This window comes from Paracoccidioides lutzii (assembly GCF_000150705.2).
Source record: "Paracoccidioides lutzii Pb01 unplaced genomic scaffold supercont2.5, whole genome shotgun sequence".
NCBI classification, from domain to species: domain Eukaryota; kingdom Fungi; phylum Ascomycota; class Eurotiomycetes; order Onygenales; family Ajellomycetaceae; genus Paracoccidioides; species Paracoccidioides lutzii.
The window spans coordinates 672,763-689,484 of record NW_015440951.1 but is presented as its reverse complement, the minus strand read 5'-3'; the positions used below and the strand labels follow the sequence as shown (position 1 = coordinate 689,484).

General features: G+C 46.7%; 6 protein-coding genes across 6 annotated transcripts; 2 read left to right on the top strand and 4 right to left on the bottom strand.

Moving 5' to 3' along the window:
* Positions 1 to 161: 161 nt before the first annotated feature.
* On the top strand, positions 162 to 1,466 carry PAAG_02394 (mitochondrial 37S ribosomal protein MRPS5; the record flags this gene model as incomplete). The annotated part of the gene is made up of 2 exons (XM_002795642.1): positions 162 to 1,176; positions 1,249 to 1,466. 2 exons carry the CDS (start codon positions 162 to 164, stop codon positions 1,464 to 1,466), a joined length of 1,233 nt encoding a protein of 410 aa, XP_002795688.1.
* Positions 1,467 to 2,855: 1,389 nt separating this feature from the next.
* PAAG_02393 (hypothetical protein) lies at positions 2,856 to 3,509 on the bottom strand (the record flags this gene model as incomplete). Its single annotated transcript, XM_002795641.2, has 2 exons — positions 2,856 to 3,131; positions 3,237 to 3,509. 2 exons carry the CDS (start codon positions 3,507 to 3,509, stop codon positions 2,856 to 2,858), a joined length of 549 nt encoding a protein of 182 aa, XP_002795687.2.
* A 1,909-nt stretch (positions 3,510 to 5,418) lies between these two features.
* On the bottom strand, positions 5,419 to 7,710 carry PAAG_02392 (serine/threonine-protein kinase nrc-2; the record flags this gene model as incomplete). The annotated part of the gene is made up of 5 exons (XM_002795640.2): positions 5,419 to 5,818; positions 5,900 to 6,281; positions 6,337 to 6,462; positions 6,526 to 6,699; positions 6,786 to 7,710. 5 exons carry the CDS (start codon positions 7,708 to 7,710, stop codon positions 5,419 to 5,421), a joined length of 2,007 nt encoding a protein of 668 aa, XP_002795686.2.
* A 1,508-nt stretch (positions 7,711 to 9,218) lies between these two features.
* Positions 9,219 to 12,259, bottom strand: PAAG_02391 (hypothetical protein; the record flags this gene model as incomplete). The annotated part of the gene is made up of 3 exons (XM_015844625.1): positions 9,219 to 9,765; positions 9,830 to 9,931; positions 9,996 to 12,259. 3 exons carry the CDS (start codon positions 12,257 to 12,259, stop codon positions 9,219 to 9,221), a joined length of 2,913 nt encoding a protein of 970 aa, XP_015701673.1.
* Positions 12,260 to 12,741: 482 nt separating this feature from the next.
* Positions 12,742 to 13,383, top strand: PAAG_02390 (hypothetical protein; the record flags this gene model as incomplete). Its single annotated transcript, XM_015844624.1, has 3 exons — positions 12,742 to 12,788; positions 12,911 to 12,974; positions 13,132 to 13,383. The coding sequence occupies 3 exons, from the start codon at positions 12,742 to 12,744 to the stop codon at positions 13,381 to 13,383; spliced, it is 363 nt and encodes a 120-aa protein (XP_015701672.1).
* A 1,285-nt stretch (positions 13,384 to 14,668) lies between these two features.
* On the bottom strand, positions 14,669 to 16,450 carry PAAG_02389 (hypothetical protein; the record flags this gene model as incomplete). Its single annotated transcript, XM_002795637.2, has 1 exon — positions 14,669 to 16,450. The coding sequence occupies one exon, from the start codon at positions 16,448 to 16,450 to the stop codon at positions 14,669 to 14,671; it is 1,782 nt and encodes a 593-aa protein (XP_002795683.1).
* Between the last annotated feature and the right edge of the window lie 272 nt (positions 16,451 to 16,722).

The following is a 16,722-nucleotide window of genomic DNA, read 5'->3' as shown; positions in this document are numbered from 1 at the left end:
CCTCCGCCAAAATCTGAAAGACGGAACAAAAAAGACATTCAACATCACCCAACGGAGCCAAGAGGAACACTACGGAAGTTGCCAACACCCACGACGACATCCTCAGTCTCCCATTGATCTTCGCCAGCGAGGTCGGTATTCACCCCGCTGCTCCCAGCATCATGAGTCTCGTAAGCCCCGTGCGGTGTCTCTTCTGCACTTTATCTCGAGCTCCCGTCACATCCATCCCTCAACGACAATTCCACCAATCCATTTCCCGATGTGCAAAGAAGAAAAAACCTATCGTTTCTGTCACGCCTCCGAAGAAGCTTAAACCGGAACAGTTTAGTCCATACACAGAAGATGCGAAGAAGCGCCTGGCGGAGGAATACACCCCGGAACAGATCGCCGCGATTGAAGCCGGTGAAAAAAGCATTGATCCTCGAGATATGGCCAGTCAATTTGCCCAACGAGATGACCCATGGGCTTTTAAATATCTGGATGATTTCTCCACCGTCGAGCCCGTCGTCGACCACCATATCCGCAAACCAATAACCAAGAGCGTTCCTATCCCTCGCATGAAAACCGAGCAGGAATTGATGACGGAGGTTGCCAACTACCTAGAGCAGATGAGCGAGGAAGATGCCGAACATCACCCTGAGAAAATCTTCGAGTTCATGAACGAGATGGATCTTGTGAAAGATCCAGTTGACGAAGCCTCCTCTTTGGTCCCGGATATTACACAGCCATACGAGACTATCGATAACATAGGCGAAGGCCCAAATCTACAGCTCAGAAGAGAAGATCTAAAGCGACAGGCGCGGGATCCAAATATTTTAGAATCCGAAGATCCTGAAATGCAGATGAATTATGAGAAAGTTTCCCTTGCAACAGGTTGGCCCGTAAACATGCTTAGGGGTTTGCACGTGAAAGCCTTGGTCAAGCGATCTGTTGCCAACCAGACTCGCCTGGGCAAGATTCGCCAATGGTCTCTTCTTTCCGTTGCAGGAAATGGCAGAGGCTTGTTAGGTATCGGTGAGGGAAAATCTCGTGAATTTGGAGATGCAATGATGCAGGCTCACGCTCGGGCTATCCGAAATATGCGCCCTGTCTTGCGATACGAAGAGAGGACCATTTATGGAGATGTACGCGGTAAAGTAGGCGCTACGGAATTGCAACTGATGCACCGCCCACCAGGTATGAAGCCTTTGCTCTCACGATTGCCTTCATTTTATCCTTAACGCTGACATTTGAACTCTATACTTTTAGGTTTTGGTCTCCGTTGCCAACACAATATCTGGGAAATCTGTCGTGCAGTTGGTATCCGCGATTTGGCTGCGAGAGTCACCCGATCCCGAAACAAAATGAACACGGTCAAAGCTGCGTACGAGGCTTTAATGAGCCAAAAGGATCCAGATGATATTGCTCGTGCCAGGGGCCTTAAGTTGGTTGATGTAAGAAGGGTATATTACGCCGGAGCTCAGTGAGGTCTGTTATCTATCCGTCATATATGCACATTTTCTTGCAAGGTTTTCTTTCTTCCTGATTCTGTTTGTATGTTTCTTTTTGCCTTGTCCATTATTGTGTGAAGATCAATTCCCTCTTATCTATGGAATATTTTCTATCATCATATTTTGTCACATATATGATGAAGAACTGCCATGATACAGATAAAACTCCAGGTCTTGCTTTGTAACGCTTTATCCATCTGACTGCTTGTTTGAGCTCTGTTGTATCCTACTCGCGTTCTGGGAATGTTGCTGACATATATACTGTATTGTGCCTATGTACTATGAGGATTAGATAAAAATTGTATTATTTTATTTCAGTACGATCCATTAATTAATTCAAGATATTCATATGAACCGGAAACTGTACTATACAACTATATGGTAAGGTCTCATTAGGTAAAGTGATAACCCTGGAGAATTATAGCCATTGGATGTGCGCCTAGCACTTGACAGTACGTTCAACGATTGCGGCACTGTGGAAGATTTTCTTTCGAACCCAGAAGTTGGATGGATCTTATAATTTTCTTCGCATCACCTGGAACCTCCAGCAGAATGCCCTCCCCATTATCTTTCCATTTAGGAAATGTTCCCTCCACCAATTGTTCCTGACCCGTGGTCGTCTTTTAAACTCACAACAGGTTGAGAGAAAAGAGCTTGGCTAATAAGACGTATGAAAGCCATATGGTTTTTGCGTCCCTGGAGACATATTGATCTCCACCGGGGGCAGCAAGGTGATAGAACGCTGTAGTTGGGCCGTACTCCTCGACCTGAAGGAAGATAAAAGCTTCCCTTGTGGATAAATCTAATAACTGCACTCCATGCCAGCTTTAATCATATAATCGAAAATTTGCATTAACGAATAATGCAGTCCCTCTACCGGCATAGAATTCCGCGAGTCTTTCAACGTTAGTTGAAATTGCCTGCTCCCGAACCGCCTCCCGAATTATGTTTGTTGGTCGTAACCCTTTCGCAATATTCACTTCGCGCAGTTCGTGAGAGTCTGTACTCAATGGAGAAAGAGAAAGTCTTGTTGTCTTCTCTAGTGAGAGGTAGCTCTTTTGCGCTACTTGCGGGAAGAGCAGAGCCAACCTCGCTAGATGTAGATATCAAGGGTCAGCGGGAAGTTGTCGGTGTCAGTTCAAACCCGTCCAGTTCTGTCGCGTTGCTCGCCCATCAATACCCGGCTCAAAAGGTTGCGTAGTGGCCCAGACACCGCACAACACTATGTTGGGCAAACTTGAACGAATCAATCACCGTGCATCAACAAACAAAACCTCCATGCTCTCCATTCCTAACCCGTGGAAACGTCTCCATCCGTAGAGAGCAGAGCTGCCCATGAAGTTGTTTCTTCCACACTCTCAACCCTTAATTCCCATCGTCATATCCATACCCACCACCCTGTTTCCCATGTCCACGTTCATGTTCGTTCCCTTCATATTCCGCATTCCCGCCAGCCCCACCATCGCCGCCACCACCCTGGTCAGCGCCCTCCCCATTATAAATCTGTTGCTGTAGCACAATACTATACACACTCGCCTTAAGAAGTGTACACACCGTTGCTGTCTTTCGTTCCAGAAGGCGCAGGGCATCAAGCGTTTCCGCCGCGGGCCGGGTGGAGAGATAAGCCAGGGAATCAGAAAGCTGAGTATAATAAATTCTTTTAGCAGTGTATCTTTTTAGGCTTCAAATTGGATTAAGTGTGTAAAAGTATAAACGACCAATATACTCGAGAAGTAAATAAAGTACCTTATTCATATTCCCTAGTAGGCGCGAATACTCATTCAACACCTCTTGTTCCAGCGGGGAGAGGAGCGGATTCTCACGAAGGAGGGGGTTGGTTGATGGGGTTGTTGATGACCCAGTCGTGCCACCCATGGCTGTCGCTGTAGATATGCCATTGTTGTCATTTCTCCCTATTGGTGGACTGTCAATATCAATATCGATGTCGATATCGATATCATCGTTAGCGGAAGAGGGTATAGGTCGCGAGGAGCGGGAGGTTGAGAGAGGAGGCGTCATTCTGCCTTTTTTTTTTGGGGGGCTTGGGTTTTTGGACTGAGATTGCGCTCGGTATGATATGTAAATATATAACAGGTCTCTAAAAAAAAAAAAAAAAAAAAAAAAAAAAGAAGGAAGGAAAGAAAAAGAAAAAGAAGAACAAATTATCGCCTTTCCTCGTCTTGTTGTTGATCTTTATGGATGGATACGTGTGCTGTTTTGATCTATGGATGGTTGCAAAACTTCCGGGGAACCACGAGCACAGACCACCGCTGCTGTTCGCTTTTAAAAGATGGATTCCCTAGATATATATATATATATAAACAGCATTCAAAATCTCCCGAATCCTACCAAATCAAATTGGAAATAAATGGATTGAAAACTAAAAAATAAATACCTATTTAAATAGTATAGCTGTCTGTAAGAGCACAGATATCGGAGGTCCGTCCTCAATCTCTCAATCCACCACATAAACCTCCACGAAACTCACACATGAGAGTTCTCATCCATCATCCACTGCCCCGAATATCACAAAGTTCGCGAAAAATGAAGTGATGGCCAAAAAAAAAAAAAAAAAAAAAAAAAAAACTACTGCCATCGCAAGCACTGATAGGAAGCAGATCATATCGACTACAACCCAGTATCATAAAGGGAAATAACTGGTGTAGTTGCACTCACGACGGTAGAAACGATAGCGGTGGATAAAATTCCTTAAACCTCTCACCAGCTAAAGCAGAAACTACACAAGGCAAAGGCACCAGTGGCGGTTGCGTCGCCAAAGAGAGACTGAGTGAAACGCCCGGTCTTAGGTCATGGCGGGTTAGAAGCGACAACAAGCAGACTTGCAATCCATCGTGCTACCTCACATCGATAACACCACCCCGTGGCAAGCATAGTCACAGATATCAAATGAATATACGCTCGGTACTATATGGGTGAAGGAAAGTATGTTGCAGTGTTTAGGGGCCTATCACGCCAGTGTTTCATTGCAAGAGGTGCCTGAGAATTGATTGCATGGATTGAAAGATTGAGAAACGGTACTCCGTGGCAAGAAAGGTGAGATGTCGGTAGGAACAACCTCAAAGAAACAAAAAGGAGATAAAACACAACAAACGATTAATGAAATGAATCCTTCTTGCAAAACTTTTCTAACTCTTCTTTCTTTCTTTCTTTATTTTCTTTTTTCTTTTCCTTCTTTTCTTTCTTTTTTTTCCCTTTCCTTTCCGTTCTTTTCCTTTTTTTTTTTGGGGGGGGGGACCCGTTTTTAAAACCCCAACGGTATGGCAGGCAAGGAAATGAATGATAAAGAGAATAAGGGAGGAAAGGAGTGAAATATGAAATACTTCCTTAAAAAGAAGATTCTTTCAGCCAAAGAAATGCGAAGGAAAACGGGATAGGATACTCCTTGCCAAGGAGAAAATGCATGAAAGAGTTATACGACAAGGGAAAACAAACATAAACATGACATAACAAATGACAGACGCCAAATGCAAGGAACAACGAAGAAAATAGATGAAGGAATAAGTATTGCAAAAAAATTTTAGATAAAATAAAAAAACAAAAGCATATAATATACCAAGCCAAACGAGCACTCCAAACACCCCAATATGAATTTTTTAAAGTTTCAAAGAAAGAAAGAAAAATCGTCAAAAGAACTTGGCATTTCAACACGATTACGTCGTGTTTGTATTTCTTTTCTCTCTCCCTGCGCTACGGTACTCATCCGTTGAAGAGGGTCCCTGGAGAGGGATGCGAGGTGGTCGGGAAAACAAGGGATGTCGGATACGCATCCACGGGACATCGACACCGGGATCAATCAGCCAGTATCGCGAAACCCGATTCCCCCATCACTATGAAGAAGTCAAGTAAAGGAGCAAATAAAAGAGGGAAGAATGAAAAAGGCGAAGGAGCAAGGCAAAAGGAAACCACCTCAATTCCTTCCCCCACTTCCCGCCGGCAAAACCCGATCATCAATCATATGCTGCCCCTGATCTTCCCCATCATGGTGCAGTGTAACACTACTAAAGTCCTCAAAGGGATCCGCAATCACTTCACCCGAAGGCGTAGTAAGTCCAGAATCCATCGGCACACCCTTAGCTTTATCCGTGCCGCCAATATCCACGCTACCACTTTCCTTCACGTTGCGGAAGTTGATGGTATCCGTTGCCCGCCCCTGGTGCGGGATCATGGGCGGTTTCATGTGCCGGATGAGTGCCCATTGTGTCGTGCGGAAGAAGGGGTGGGTTTTCACGTCTGATGCGCCTGCGCGGGCGCCTAGGCGCCGTGTTTCGTCTTTTATGAGGAGTTTGCGGATAAGGGATTTGCAAATACTGAAGTTGAATGGTTAGATTTCTGCTAAGGCACACAGGGAAATAATTAAGGTGGTCAAATGGGGGTGTTGCACGACTCACTTTGATATCTGAGGTGAACCAGAACTCTCGGGGAACGGCACTTCATCCCTCAATATGTTCGCAAAGGTGCTGTTTCGACTCTTGCCCTTGAACGGGGTGGTACCGAAGAGCATCTCATATATCAAGATGCCCAGTGTCCACCAATCGACGGCACTTGTATGTCCATCGCCCTTGATAACTTCAGGAGCGATATACTCTTCTGTCCCTACGAAAGAATTGGTCCGGAAGTTGGCGATACATGACTTTGTGTCGATTGTCGGTAGTGATGTAGGGGAAGCGCCGTTGCGACCTATGATCATGGTAGGTGCTCCACCTGGTCCCGATTGTTTAGAAAGGTCAAAGTCGGACAGCATTATGTGTCCCGACTGATGTAATAGGATATCTAATACCCATTAGTGAAAAGGAACAAAAACTGGGAGAATTGAACAAAATCTTACTTTCGGGTTTTAAATCTCGGTATATGAATCCCATGAGATGAAGATATTCCAGAGCAGCAGTGACTTCCGCAGCGTAAAAACGAGCATCATCTTCGGGTATGCATTTGCCTGGACGTGTTTGAAGAGCTGTTACCAAGATTTAGCAATGGTAATCCATGTGACCGATCCAGCATCCATTCCATATCATACCTCTAAAAAATTCACCGCCACTACAGTACTCCATGCAAAGATAAAGGTAATCTTCCGATTGGAACGAATGATACAGTGTGACGATAAAAGGGTGGTTGCTCGTGGCCAGAATCTCCTGTTCAGCCAGAGCCCGCTTGATTTTATTCCGTTTGATCATCTCCTTTTTGCTCAGTACTTAAAAAAAGCAAAATGTCAGCACTACACAGCTCCCACGAAAACCATATCCATAGCACAGCATTCACGGATTCCAAAACACTCACCCTTCATGGCGTATAGACGACTGGACTTCTTCTCTCGAACCAAATACACCTTGCCTACATCGCCCTTCCCAATCAATTTAATTTTATCGAAGCTCCCAGGTCCGACCTCGACATTCCGCACCTTGATCGAATTCGAACTATACGTCCTCCTGAACGCAATAGAACTGCGGTTTAGGTTTGGCGGGGGAAGATTCGATAATTCATCAACATTCGGCACTGAAAGCGTATTCTTATTATTACCCTTCGCCTGATCCACAAGATTTAACCTGGCCCCTTCGCCATGTTCCACAAGAGGTCCCTTCCCCAACTCCGCTGTCCTAGGCCTATTATCAGATTTCCCACTAGCAAAAAATCCCTGTGCATTTGGTGCAGAAGCCACCCTTCTCAATTTCCTAGCCAACTCCTCCTTACCGGCTGTCGTAGTCTGGTCTCCCGCAGAAACGCCGTCTCCCTGCAACTCGGGGTTATCAGGAGCAACAACGGAGGAAACGCTGCCATCGTTCCGATGTCTCAACGCGGGATATCCTTGGTGTGCAAAATAAGGATTCGCATGGGCAGTCGGCGACATCCCTTCGTCCAACGGATTTCCTTCACTTGCAACCGTCGTTGATCGATTTCTGGTGATCGTGGGGAGGAATCGTGACTGCCGGAAGCTCATCTTGTTCTCCGACTTGATATGGCCCGATGAGCCGTCATTATGGCCAGCACCGCCATTGGAGCTGTGGTTGTTGGTGTTGCTGCTGTGATTGGAGGACGAGGAGGAGGAGCTGTTGATGCGGAAGAAGTTTTTGAGCTTCGTGGGGAAGTGGGAGGAGTCGTTTGAGGAGTGTTTCCTCGTAGATAGCGAAAGGCCGGGGAAATTACTGCGTTTCTCAGATCCCGCGGCACCTGCCGAACCAGATGAAGAATCGAAAAGTTGTGTCATTTCCTTTTATTTCAGTGTCCCTCTGTTTCTCTCTGTCCTCCGTCTACAGGTATATAATAACGAAGGGATTAAATCAAATGATTAAACTCAAAAACATAAGTCCGAATGAACTTGTAGTCGGTCGTGGCTCGTATAAAAAATTATAAATAAAACGAGAGGTCGGTTCAAAATAAAGAAATCGTAAACCCGAGGTGTAGACAAGTGGGATGATTGGGGAACAGTGTTCCAAGGGTTACGACGGGTGAACCCTGGATCGAGGTGTGGGTTGGGAGGCTGGGCTTGTCACTGGGGCCGCCACAGCGATTAAAAAATATATATATAGATGGCTGTATGAACCGTCCTGACGTCCTGAAGTCCTACCACGCAGCATTAAAGGGGTTCGAACAACTGGGTTCACAGTTTCAGTTCATCCAGCTCATAACAGACAAGGTTAGCGAGCGGGATTTCAATGCGGGATTTGCACCTAGCAGAGAGCTTGACCTTAACCGGCCGCTCGAACATGAATGAATTACTAATGGGAAGAACGAAAAAAAGTCCTGTTGTTGGTAGGGTAGATAGAATCGATGAGTAGGGAGTCCAACGGCATTTATTCTTCGTTTTAGCGGTTGGATGACAGTGAGGGTGAGGATGTAGAGATGATTAAAGGGCCGACGTCGGTCGTTGGATATGAGACAGAAGACCAGAAGAAGGCTAGAAGGAGGAGGCTCAAGTGGATGAGTTGATTGGGTAAGCAGGTGTGGTCAGATTAAGGTTGCAGGCACGAAACAGCCAGTGTGACTTTGTGGAGACCCGGCTTCGGCAGTAAATCTGTATGGCTACTTAGGTACCCCCTATGTCACTCACGGTCTGCCGGCAGCCGCTAGTTCATTCGGCAGAAAAAATTAAAAGTAATCGCATCCCCGCGACGAATTACCACTAACCAGATAATGCGGGATGACGAGATACCATGGATATCCATGATGATGTATACGGAGGAAGAGGAGGGAGGATTCACCACAAATTCCGCCCTTCACTGCACGCCCAACATCTCGAACTCAGCGACACGAAAGTTTGCTGTTCATACTCAGGCACAAAAATCAAAATCATTTTTACCATTGTCGATTACTGCAAAACTTGAAACGCTACTGTAAAAAGCAAGCAAGGATTTAAAAAAAATAAAAAATAAAATAGGTTGCTGCAATTAACTAAACTAACTCTAAAGCAGAATAAAAACTCAACAAGCCTATCAAATACAAGTCCCCTCTCGAGAAACCACAACCTCTCCTACCAACATTAATCTCGTCAACAAGCCAAACAAACAAACATAACAACATCATACTTCTCCAGCCAAAAAGCTGCAATCCCCATCTGGTCACTGTCTCTGATTACTCTCCTCCTCCAACCAGATTTCATTTCACTGTCATCCCTGGTGCTCAATTTGTCAATTTGTCAACTTCCTAGTTCTCACAAAACAAAACCACTTCTCCCCTCCAGCATCTCACTTCACAAAGATATCTCACATTTGCTACCTATCCAAACCGACGACTCTCCTTGCGGTGGTTCTTAATCATGTCCTTTTCCTGCTCACGTAGAAGCTTGAAAAATTCTCGAACATCCTTGGGGTTGGCGTCTTTGCGAGGCACCTTGCGATACCAATCTTTGTCCGTGCTTTTAGTTGCGCCCGTTTCCCCTACTGCTTTCGCCGTGCCAATCCCGGACACGGAAACACCCAAAGTAGCATCTATGGCCTTGGAACCGCGATCATCCTCGTCATCAGCTCCGTCATATCGGGGCAGCAAGCCGTAGGCATTCACCTTTGAAGAAGCTGTGGAGGTATTTGCCTTTTTTGACGGACCGCTATTCCCCAATTGTTTCCAATTGCTGAGTGGTGCACTTTGCTGGTTGGTTTCATTTCCCATCACACTTCCGCTCACTGACCCATATGTCCCAAGGGAGTGGCGTCCCAGCGGTGTGGGGGAGTCGTCGTCGTCTCTCACAAGCTGGTTCTGACGATGTCTCTCTTTTGCCAGGGCAAGATCCCTAGCTAGTTCTTTGGACTTCACAGACTCCACGTATCTAGATACAGTCAGCATAATGCACCTTATTAAATTGTGTTATATCGAGTGGTATCTATACTCACGAGTTCATCTTGTATTTACTAGGCTGGGCCGTCGCGGCTGGAAAACCCGTCTCTAAGTCGACAACATCGCTAGGCTTGCGAATGATGATTGTCTTTTTCATCCTAGTCATATTTCTTATCAAGGTCAGAATCTGCAGGGCTACTTTGTGTGTCCTGGAGAACCTACTTTGGAGCGTTGGGAGCAGCGTTGGGAACTGCTTCGGGAACCGCATTGGGAGGAGCAATTGGAGGGGCTACAGAAGTCATTTTCGAATCCGCCGTTGGGAAGGTAGACGGTTTCGACTCCCCGCTAAAACTGTCGACTGTGGCAACTTCATTAGACGGGTCTAACCCCGTTCGGTTGACTTTTGAATCGCTAGATCTTGGTGCCTGTTCTGGCTGCGCTATCAAGCCCTGATTCTCAATGATATCAGAGACATTCAGCTGCCTCGCCACAAGGGCAAGTTCTTCGATAAGTGGACCCAGCGGTTCACCTAAGCTGGCTGCCATTTCGATATTTTGATAAACTCGAGCAATCTCAGGTGGAGCACTCTCTCTAGCCGCCCCGTAGCCGGCCTTAAACGCGCTTCCTCCTACACTAGATAGCGATTGTCTTGCTTGTCCAATTTCAACTGGATTGTAGTCATTGTTTAACAGCTGTTCAGTGTTCACCGCACAGTTCTGGGGAACGTGGTTGCCACTACTATTTCCATTGCTGCTCCTCCAACCCTGTAAGCTGGGTACAAGCCCAGATGGGACAAATGGAGCTCTGGCTTGATTTGCATAAGCATTGGTATAGGAGTCGGCCATTGGCAACCCCATTGCAGAAATCATATAACCTGCTGCATTCAAGTTGCTCGTTCCAACGTTATTGTTATGCTGGCCCAAGTTAGGTAACCAAGAAGGAGCAACCGGGCTTGCAAACTCATTGAATTGCTGAAGACCGAAGGATTGATGCTCCATTGCGGCTCGAGAATTCGAGAGCTGGAGTGCTAATTCAATCTGCTCTTTCAACGATCTTGCAACATCAAGTTTCATCACAAGCTCCACACGCTGGTCAATCAGAATTCTCTTTGCAGCAGGGTCGACATCCAAAGAATGTAGTGCAAGATATCTATCCAAACTCGAAAGCTGGTCTGAAAGTTTGTCGTACTCCCTAGTCGCGTGTTCAAGAGATTTATAGCTCAACAAGTCCTCTGACAAACCTGTGAAGGGCATAGCTAAGTTGGAAGGCGGTGACTGGTGAATCATAGGCTGGTTTATCATAGGCAGGTTGACCATATTCTGATTAACCAAAGGTTGGTTGATCATTGGCTGATTGATCGGGATAGTTGAGAGCGGGAATAGCTGAGGGGTTGCCGTCATCATCAAACCTGACTGATCTAGGGGGTACACGCCAATAATTGCCCCGTTTGACATTGCATAAGCCACTGGAAAGGGCTGGTCTGTGGAATTGGAGGTATAGCATTGCTGGGCGTTGTTCGGAACCCAGCCAACTTGCTCACCTGCTGCATTCAGTATTGTGTAGCCGGAAGTGGCAGCTGTGGTTTCCGGTCCGAACTGCGTCATTCTCTCCTGTCTTCCAGGGTTGGGATTTGGGTTTACATGTAACGTTCGTTGCGCTTGTTGGCCTGATGTTGCCCGTGCCGATGTGAATGGAAGGTGGTTGATTTCTTCTGAATTTGACCCAGACTGCATCAGTGGAGCAGCGAAGTTCTGCCCGATACACCTGCTCTGATATGCGTCAGCACGAAGGCCCTGGTGCTGGAAGTCTCCGCTCTCGTGCTGGAAATCGGCGTGTGCTTTCAGTGGACGGTTTGTAACATGGATGCTGTCATCCTTGTGAGGTTCAATCCTCTGGGAACTTATAGCTGGGAGCTTGAATTCGGGAGCAGGCGCAGATGAGAGGTTCATTGGAACGATTCGACCGCCCGCAGTGACCCTCTGATGTTTAGGTGATGCGTGTTCCTTAAGAAATCTCGCGAAACCCGCATCAATTTGGGCGAGGTTTCCCTGAGGTGCATTTATTGGTTGACGATGTGGATACTGCAAATGGTTGGCTTGCGAGAGCAGAAGTCCATCCTCAGTCCCCGTGGAGAAGTTTGAGGAGATTTGGCGGCGATTGATGGGTTTCTCCGTCAAAATCCGATTCCCGGAGCCCTCATCAGGGTGGCTCAAAACAGCAACTGGAGTTTCTGGGAGCATATTGTCAACAAGGGGATGTTTGGATTTAGATTGTGGGGACCAAATACCTTCGGTTATCTTGGTTCTACTGGTTAACAACTCACTTCTTACACCGGCCCGACGTCCTATGTCTAACAACGTATGAATTTCATATCGTCTAGATCTAGGTTCATGAGAAGAAGGATGAAGAGTCATTCCTTGAGCATTCTCTTGTCCACCCTCGGATATTCCCTTTCGTGGGAATCGCCGTCCTCCTAGGGACTGCATAATGCAGACAGCCACTTGAGTTGAAATTGAGGTAATTCCTCCTCCAAGCGATTCGAAATTAACTGAAGATGCGCATTTATATTAGCAAACCGACCTCCAAAAAAAAAAAAAAAAAAACCCTAACTCTCAAGGCAACCTTGGAGATGAACAGGCGGCGACTTCGTCACACTGGAGACAAAATGATATAAGCTTTCGATAGGAAAGATGTAACGCCTGCACGCATACGCGAGCAGAGGCTGACAAATAAAGGAAAGAAAAAAAAAATAAATGCTAGGAAATCATGCTGGGCATCAGGAAAGGGAGCTTTTCTGAAAACTCGGGACGTCTGGCAGCCACGCCGTGAAAGAAGGGGGAATGAACACGAAAGCGCAAGCAATTTTCAAATCAATACTTCGAACCAGACTAATTTAACCCAAGCCAAATCCAATAATAAGACAAAAAGCCACCCAACATTTGTTTTCTGTCTAGATACTAAGACAAAGATGCTGGCTCCACAGCCTCGATGGGGCGTTGAGCGGGATCCAAACACGTACCAATTATATAAATCCTCACTGGATTGACACAAGAAAAGAGGCCTTTTTTTCTCTCTCTCTTTTTTGTATATCTTCTCATCAGCTGAGATATTTTTCGGGTAAAAGCTGCCTCGTTAAGATGGTTACACGTGAAAGGGCCCGCGAGTAAACTCGCGGACGGGAAGAGATATGGAATGAAGGCGGTGAGATGAGAAATAGGAAGGGAAATAGGGACAGGAGAAAAAGGATATTTGAAGCGGGTCTAGGGAATAACGACTAAATTTGATAGGAAGAGGTGTTGTGTCGGAGACTAGGTGGAGAAATCGAGTTGCTTTCCGCCTGTATGCGAAATAAACCAAGAACGGAACGGCTGTCCCTTCGCATTTAACACGAGAGGGGCAGGGAGACCCAAGTGAAGGGGAAAACGTGAAATCGAGGAGGGAGGTGATAAAGCGATACGGAGCAGCAGGAGTTACAAGGGGGGGAGAAGAAGAAGAAGAAGAAGAAGAAGAAGAAGAAGAAGAAGAAGAAGAAGAAGAAGAAGAAGAAGAAGCAAACGGTGCAGAGATTGGGGATGAGATAGGGGCGGAACGCGATCAGAGGAGGTTTTGAGAGGAGGAAAACGCGAAAGCGAGGGTTTGCAAGAGACGAGAAGCTGTTGTTGATAGAGGAACTGGTGCGGGAACAGCAGCCGCAAGGAGGGACGACACAATCAAGGAAAGCGAATACCTTCTGGTATCAAGCCAGGGGCAATAGAGAAGTGATGGATGAGGCAGGCGAGATAGAACAGGGTTTGGAGGTTGGGAGATGTAAGGTGCAAAGAAAGGGGATGAAAGGGATGAAGGGGAGAGGGGATAGGGAGGGGACAGGGGATGAAAGGGAAGAAAGAGATGAAAGAGATGAAAGAGAAGAAAACAAAACAGGAGATGGTTTTTTGAGACATTTGAGACATTGTGGGATCAGTCATCCTTGCGTTGCGTTACAGTCTCTGTCCAGTGTTGTTGAGTTTGCGGTTCACGCTGGTTGGGAGGAGGCAGATGCATATGGATGAGGAGAGAGGAGGGAAAGATGGCCTGCACGGCATTGCCTCAGGAAGTCACGGTGGAGGTGAAGCAGCGTTGTTTGTTTTTGTGGTTGGTTGAGATTTCGAAGGCGGGAGAGAAGAAGAACAATTGACTGGTCACAGTGGGAAGAGCTCTCTAGACAAAGGGGTTCAAAGACTGCAGAAGGCTGCAGAAGGCTGCAGATGAAATATCCACCGCTATTTGACAAGGGAAGAGAGAGTGCTTTTGAGATCAAGAAGTGCATTTGTTTTATCCAATGCCTGTAGTCTTCTGATAAAATTAGGTACTATGTAAATATGGTGTGCCATGATCACATCCTTATATCTAATAGGGCCAAAATTTTGGCAATAATAGCAAAGGTACAGTTGGCCTGAGATCTAGAATGGGTATTTCACTCGTCGTTAGGGGGCCTAGGGGCCAAAACTTCTAGAAGGGACCTCGGGAGGTTTATCGGATCCCCCACTGCGGCAAGACTCCAGTCAAGATGCCCGAAAAACAAAACCTCCTCCGTGTTCGTACCTGCGCTCTACAACTCAAAGCAAATCCATGCCCTTGGAACTCAAAAGTGGAAAATAACGACAGAGAAGGGTATCAAATGAGTGAATCCAGAGGCTGATGGCAAAATTATAAAGGCTAAAAAATAAGAACAAAATAGAACCCGTACGAACCGGGAAATGCAATGTACGGTGCGGAAATGCGTAAAATGTCACAAGTGTTGACGAGAGCATGGCATTATCGACGTGAATGAAACAATGAAAGCGAGGGGATCGTTTTTTTTTTTTTTTTTTTTTTTTTGAAACTCCTATTGAAGTCTCCTGCACGTATTCCGTCTTTCAAACATGCTCGTGCGCCTTGACAGGCTCTGCAATCGTGCTGACCACCGTATCGTCCTCCTCTAAGCTCACTCGTCCCGACGCATTTCCACGTAATCTCCTCGTACTCTCGGTATCAGATTCAGAATTCGGAATCGCTGATTTGGACCGCAATTCCCAACTTCCAATCCGCTCATGGCCACCATGGGTATCGCCAGAACTATTGCCCCCTTCACAGTCGTCTTGCTTCACAAAAACGCCAACCCCCTGCTGCCCAGCTTTGCCCCCAAACGTTAAATCAGGATCACTGGCAAGCTTATTCCCTCCCTTGAACCCACCAAGGTCTGACCTGCGGCGTGTGGCAGTGCGACGAATGCGCAAACCAAACAACCACGCAGCGAGGCCAGCAAGAAGTGCCACAATAACCAAACCAACCACTGCACCAATTACTCCAGACACTGCAGGACTTAAGCGACGTGAATTTGGCCTGTTGCCAAGTCTTCCGAAATTGGCCAGGTAGGAAGGGCAAAATACTGACTCGCTAGCACAGGTTCGACACCACCCTGCCACAGACAACATAATATTCGTCATCTCGCTTCTGAACTCTCTGTATGGTATGCCTGACACTTCACGACCGAAGAGTGGGTACGAGGTGAGTGGGGGTTCCGTTCCTGATGGATTTGACCCGTTGCGAAGAAAGAAGCGGACCATCAGGTCAGTTTGAGAGGGGTATTGCCTAGGGGGGGAACCGGACCCCTGGCTGAAGAGCTCAAAAACCATCGAAGCACCACGCTCGGGCATGCCGTAGAAGTTCGGAAAGCGGTCTGTAATCAATTTAGCCAGTGCGGCAAAGGCCATTATCGGCTCATGCCGGCCAAATACCAATGCCAACTTGCTGCTGATGCCGTTGGTGCGGATATTGCTTTCAAAGGCGTTCAATATATACCTCGAAAACGTCTTGCCCGCCAAAGCAAGGAGATCGCCATTGTCATCGCGGCCCTGTCCACTTGTCGAGATGTTTCCGTTGGTTGCGAACGCAAATCTGTCCGCGAAGTATCGTGCCTGGTTTACGTCTTCAAGGGAAATTACGTTTCGGGCAGTCGAATTGTGGATGTATTGGTAGTTAAGATAATCCCAAATGGCAATCGCGTTGATGAAATTGGTATTCTGGGCCGAAAGGATACCACGTAGTACACGCGAGTAGATACTGGAATAAAACTGGAGACTTTCCGTCGCCAACGCAAGAAATTCGCTGCTTTCAACCCACTCCACAATCGCACCGCTGTACGCGGGACAGTTGGCCTGGCCAACAACTTGGGTGCTGACCGGGTCCCTATAGCTCGGGGTAAAAACTTCCGGATACTGATATCCATCAAGGGGGAAGTCGATGACGGTCCCATTCACCATATTTGCGATATTCACAGTGCTGTTATCCGACTGCCGGTTTGGCGGATAGAGGCCTTGCAAGAATGACGTAGCTGAAGCGGAAACATACTGTTCGACCATCGAAAGGACACGAAGCTCAGACGGCACCGGAGCAGTAGTAGATATGCCCATTATCCCAGTATCAGAACTACTCAAGTAGCGCCTTCGGAAATACGAACCAGCACCAAACAATTGCTGAGAACCATATGATGTTAATGTTTGCGTACCAGGCTGCACCACTGGTGTACTGTCTCCGTGGTGAGTGAAGATGACAGAAGCCCAGACTATCTCCTGTGGCGTCGTATTTTGCGCCGCCCCAAGGACAGCAAGGTAGGAACTCCACAGGAGCAGATTTGTGACCTTTGTAGCAATGAGCATTTTCGATAACAGAATCTTTTCTCCCACCTCGCTTCAAAATTCAGCTGTATATCGCGCTCAGTAGAGGCGGTTTGGCGTCCCTTATCTCCTAACGATTCACACAGCAAAGTTGAAAAATGAGAAAAGAAGATCAAAGAAAAGATCCGTCGAATTTGAATTCATGAAGATAATCGGTGGTTGATGGGGAGGAGGCCTTTGTAGTTCCGGTCCAGCGGATTGAATTTGGGAACAGCTCCACCATTCATGAGGTCATACATATAACTCTAATTTCT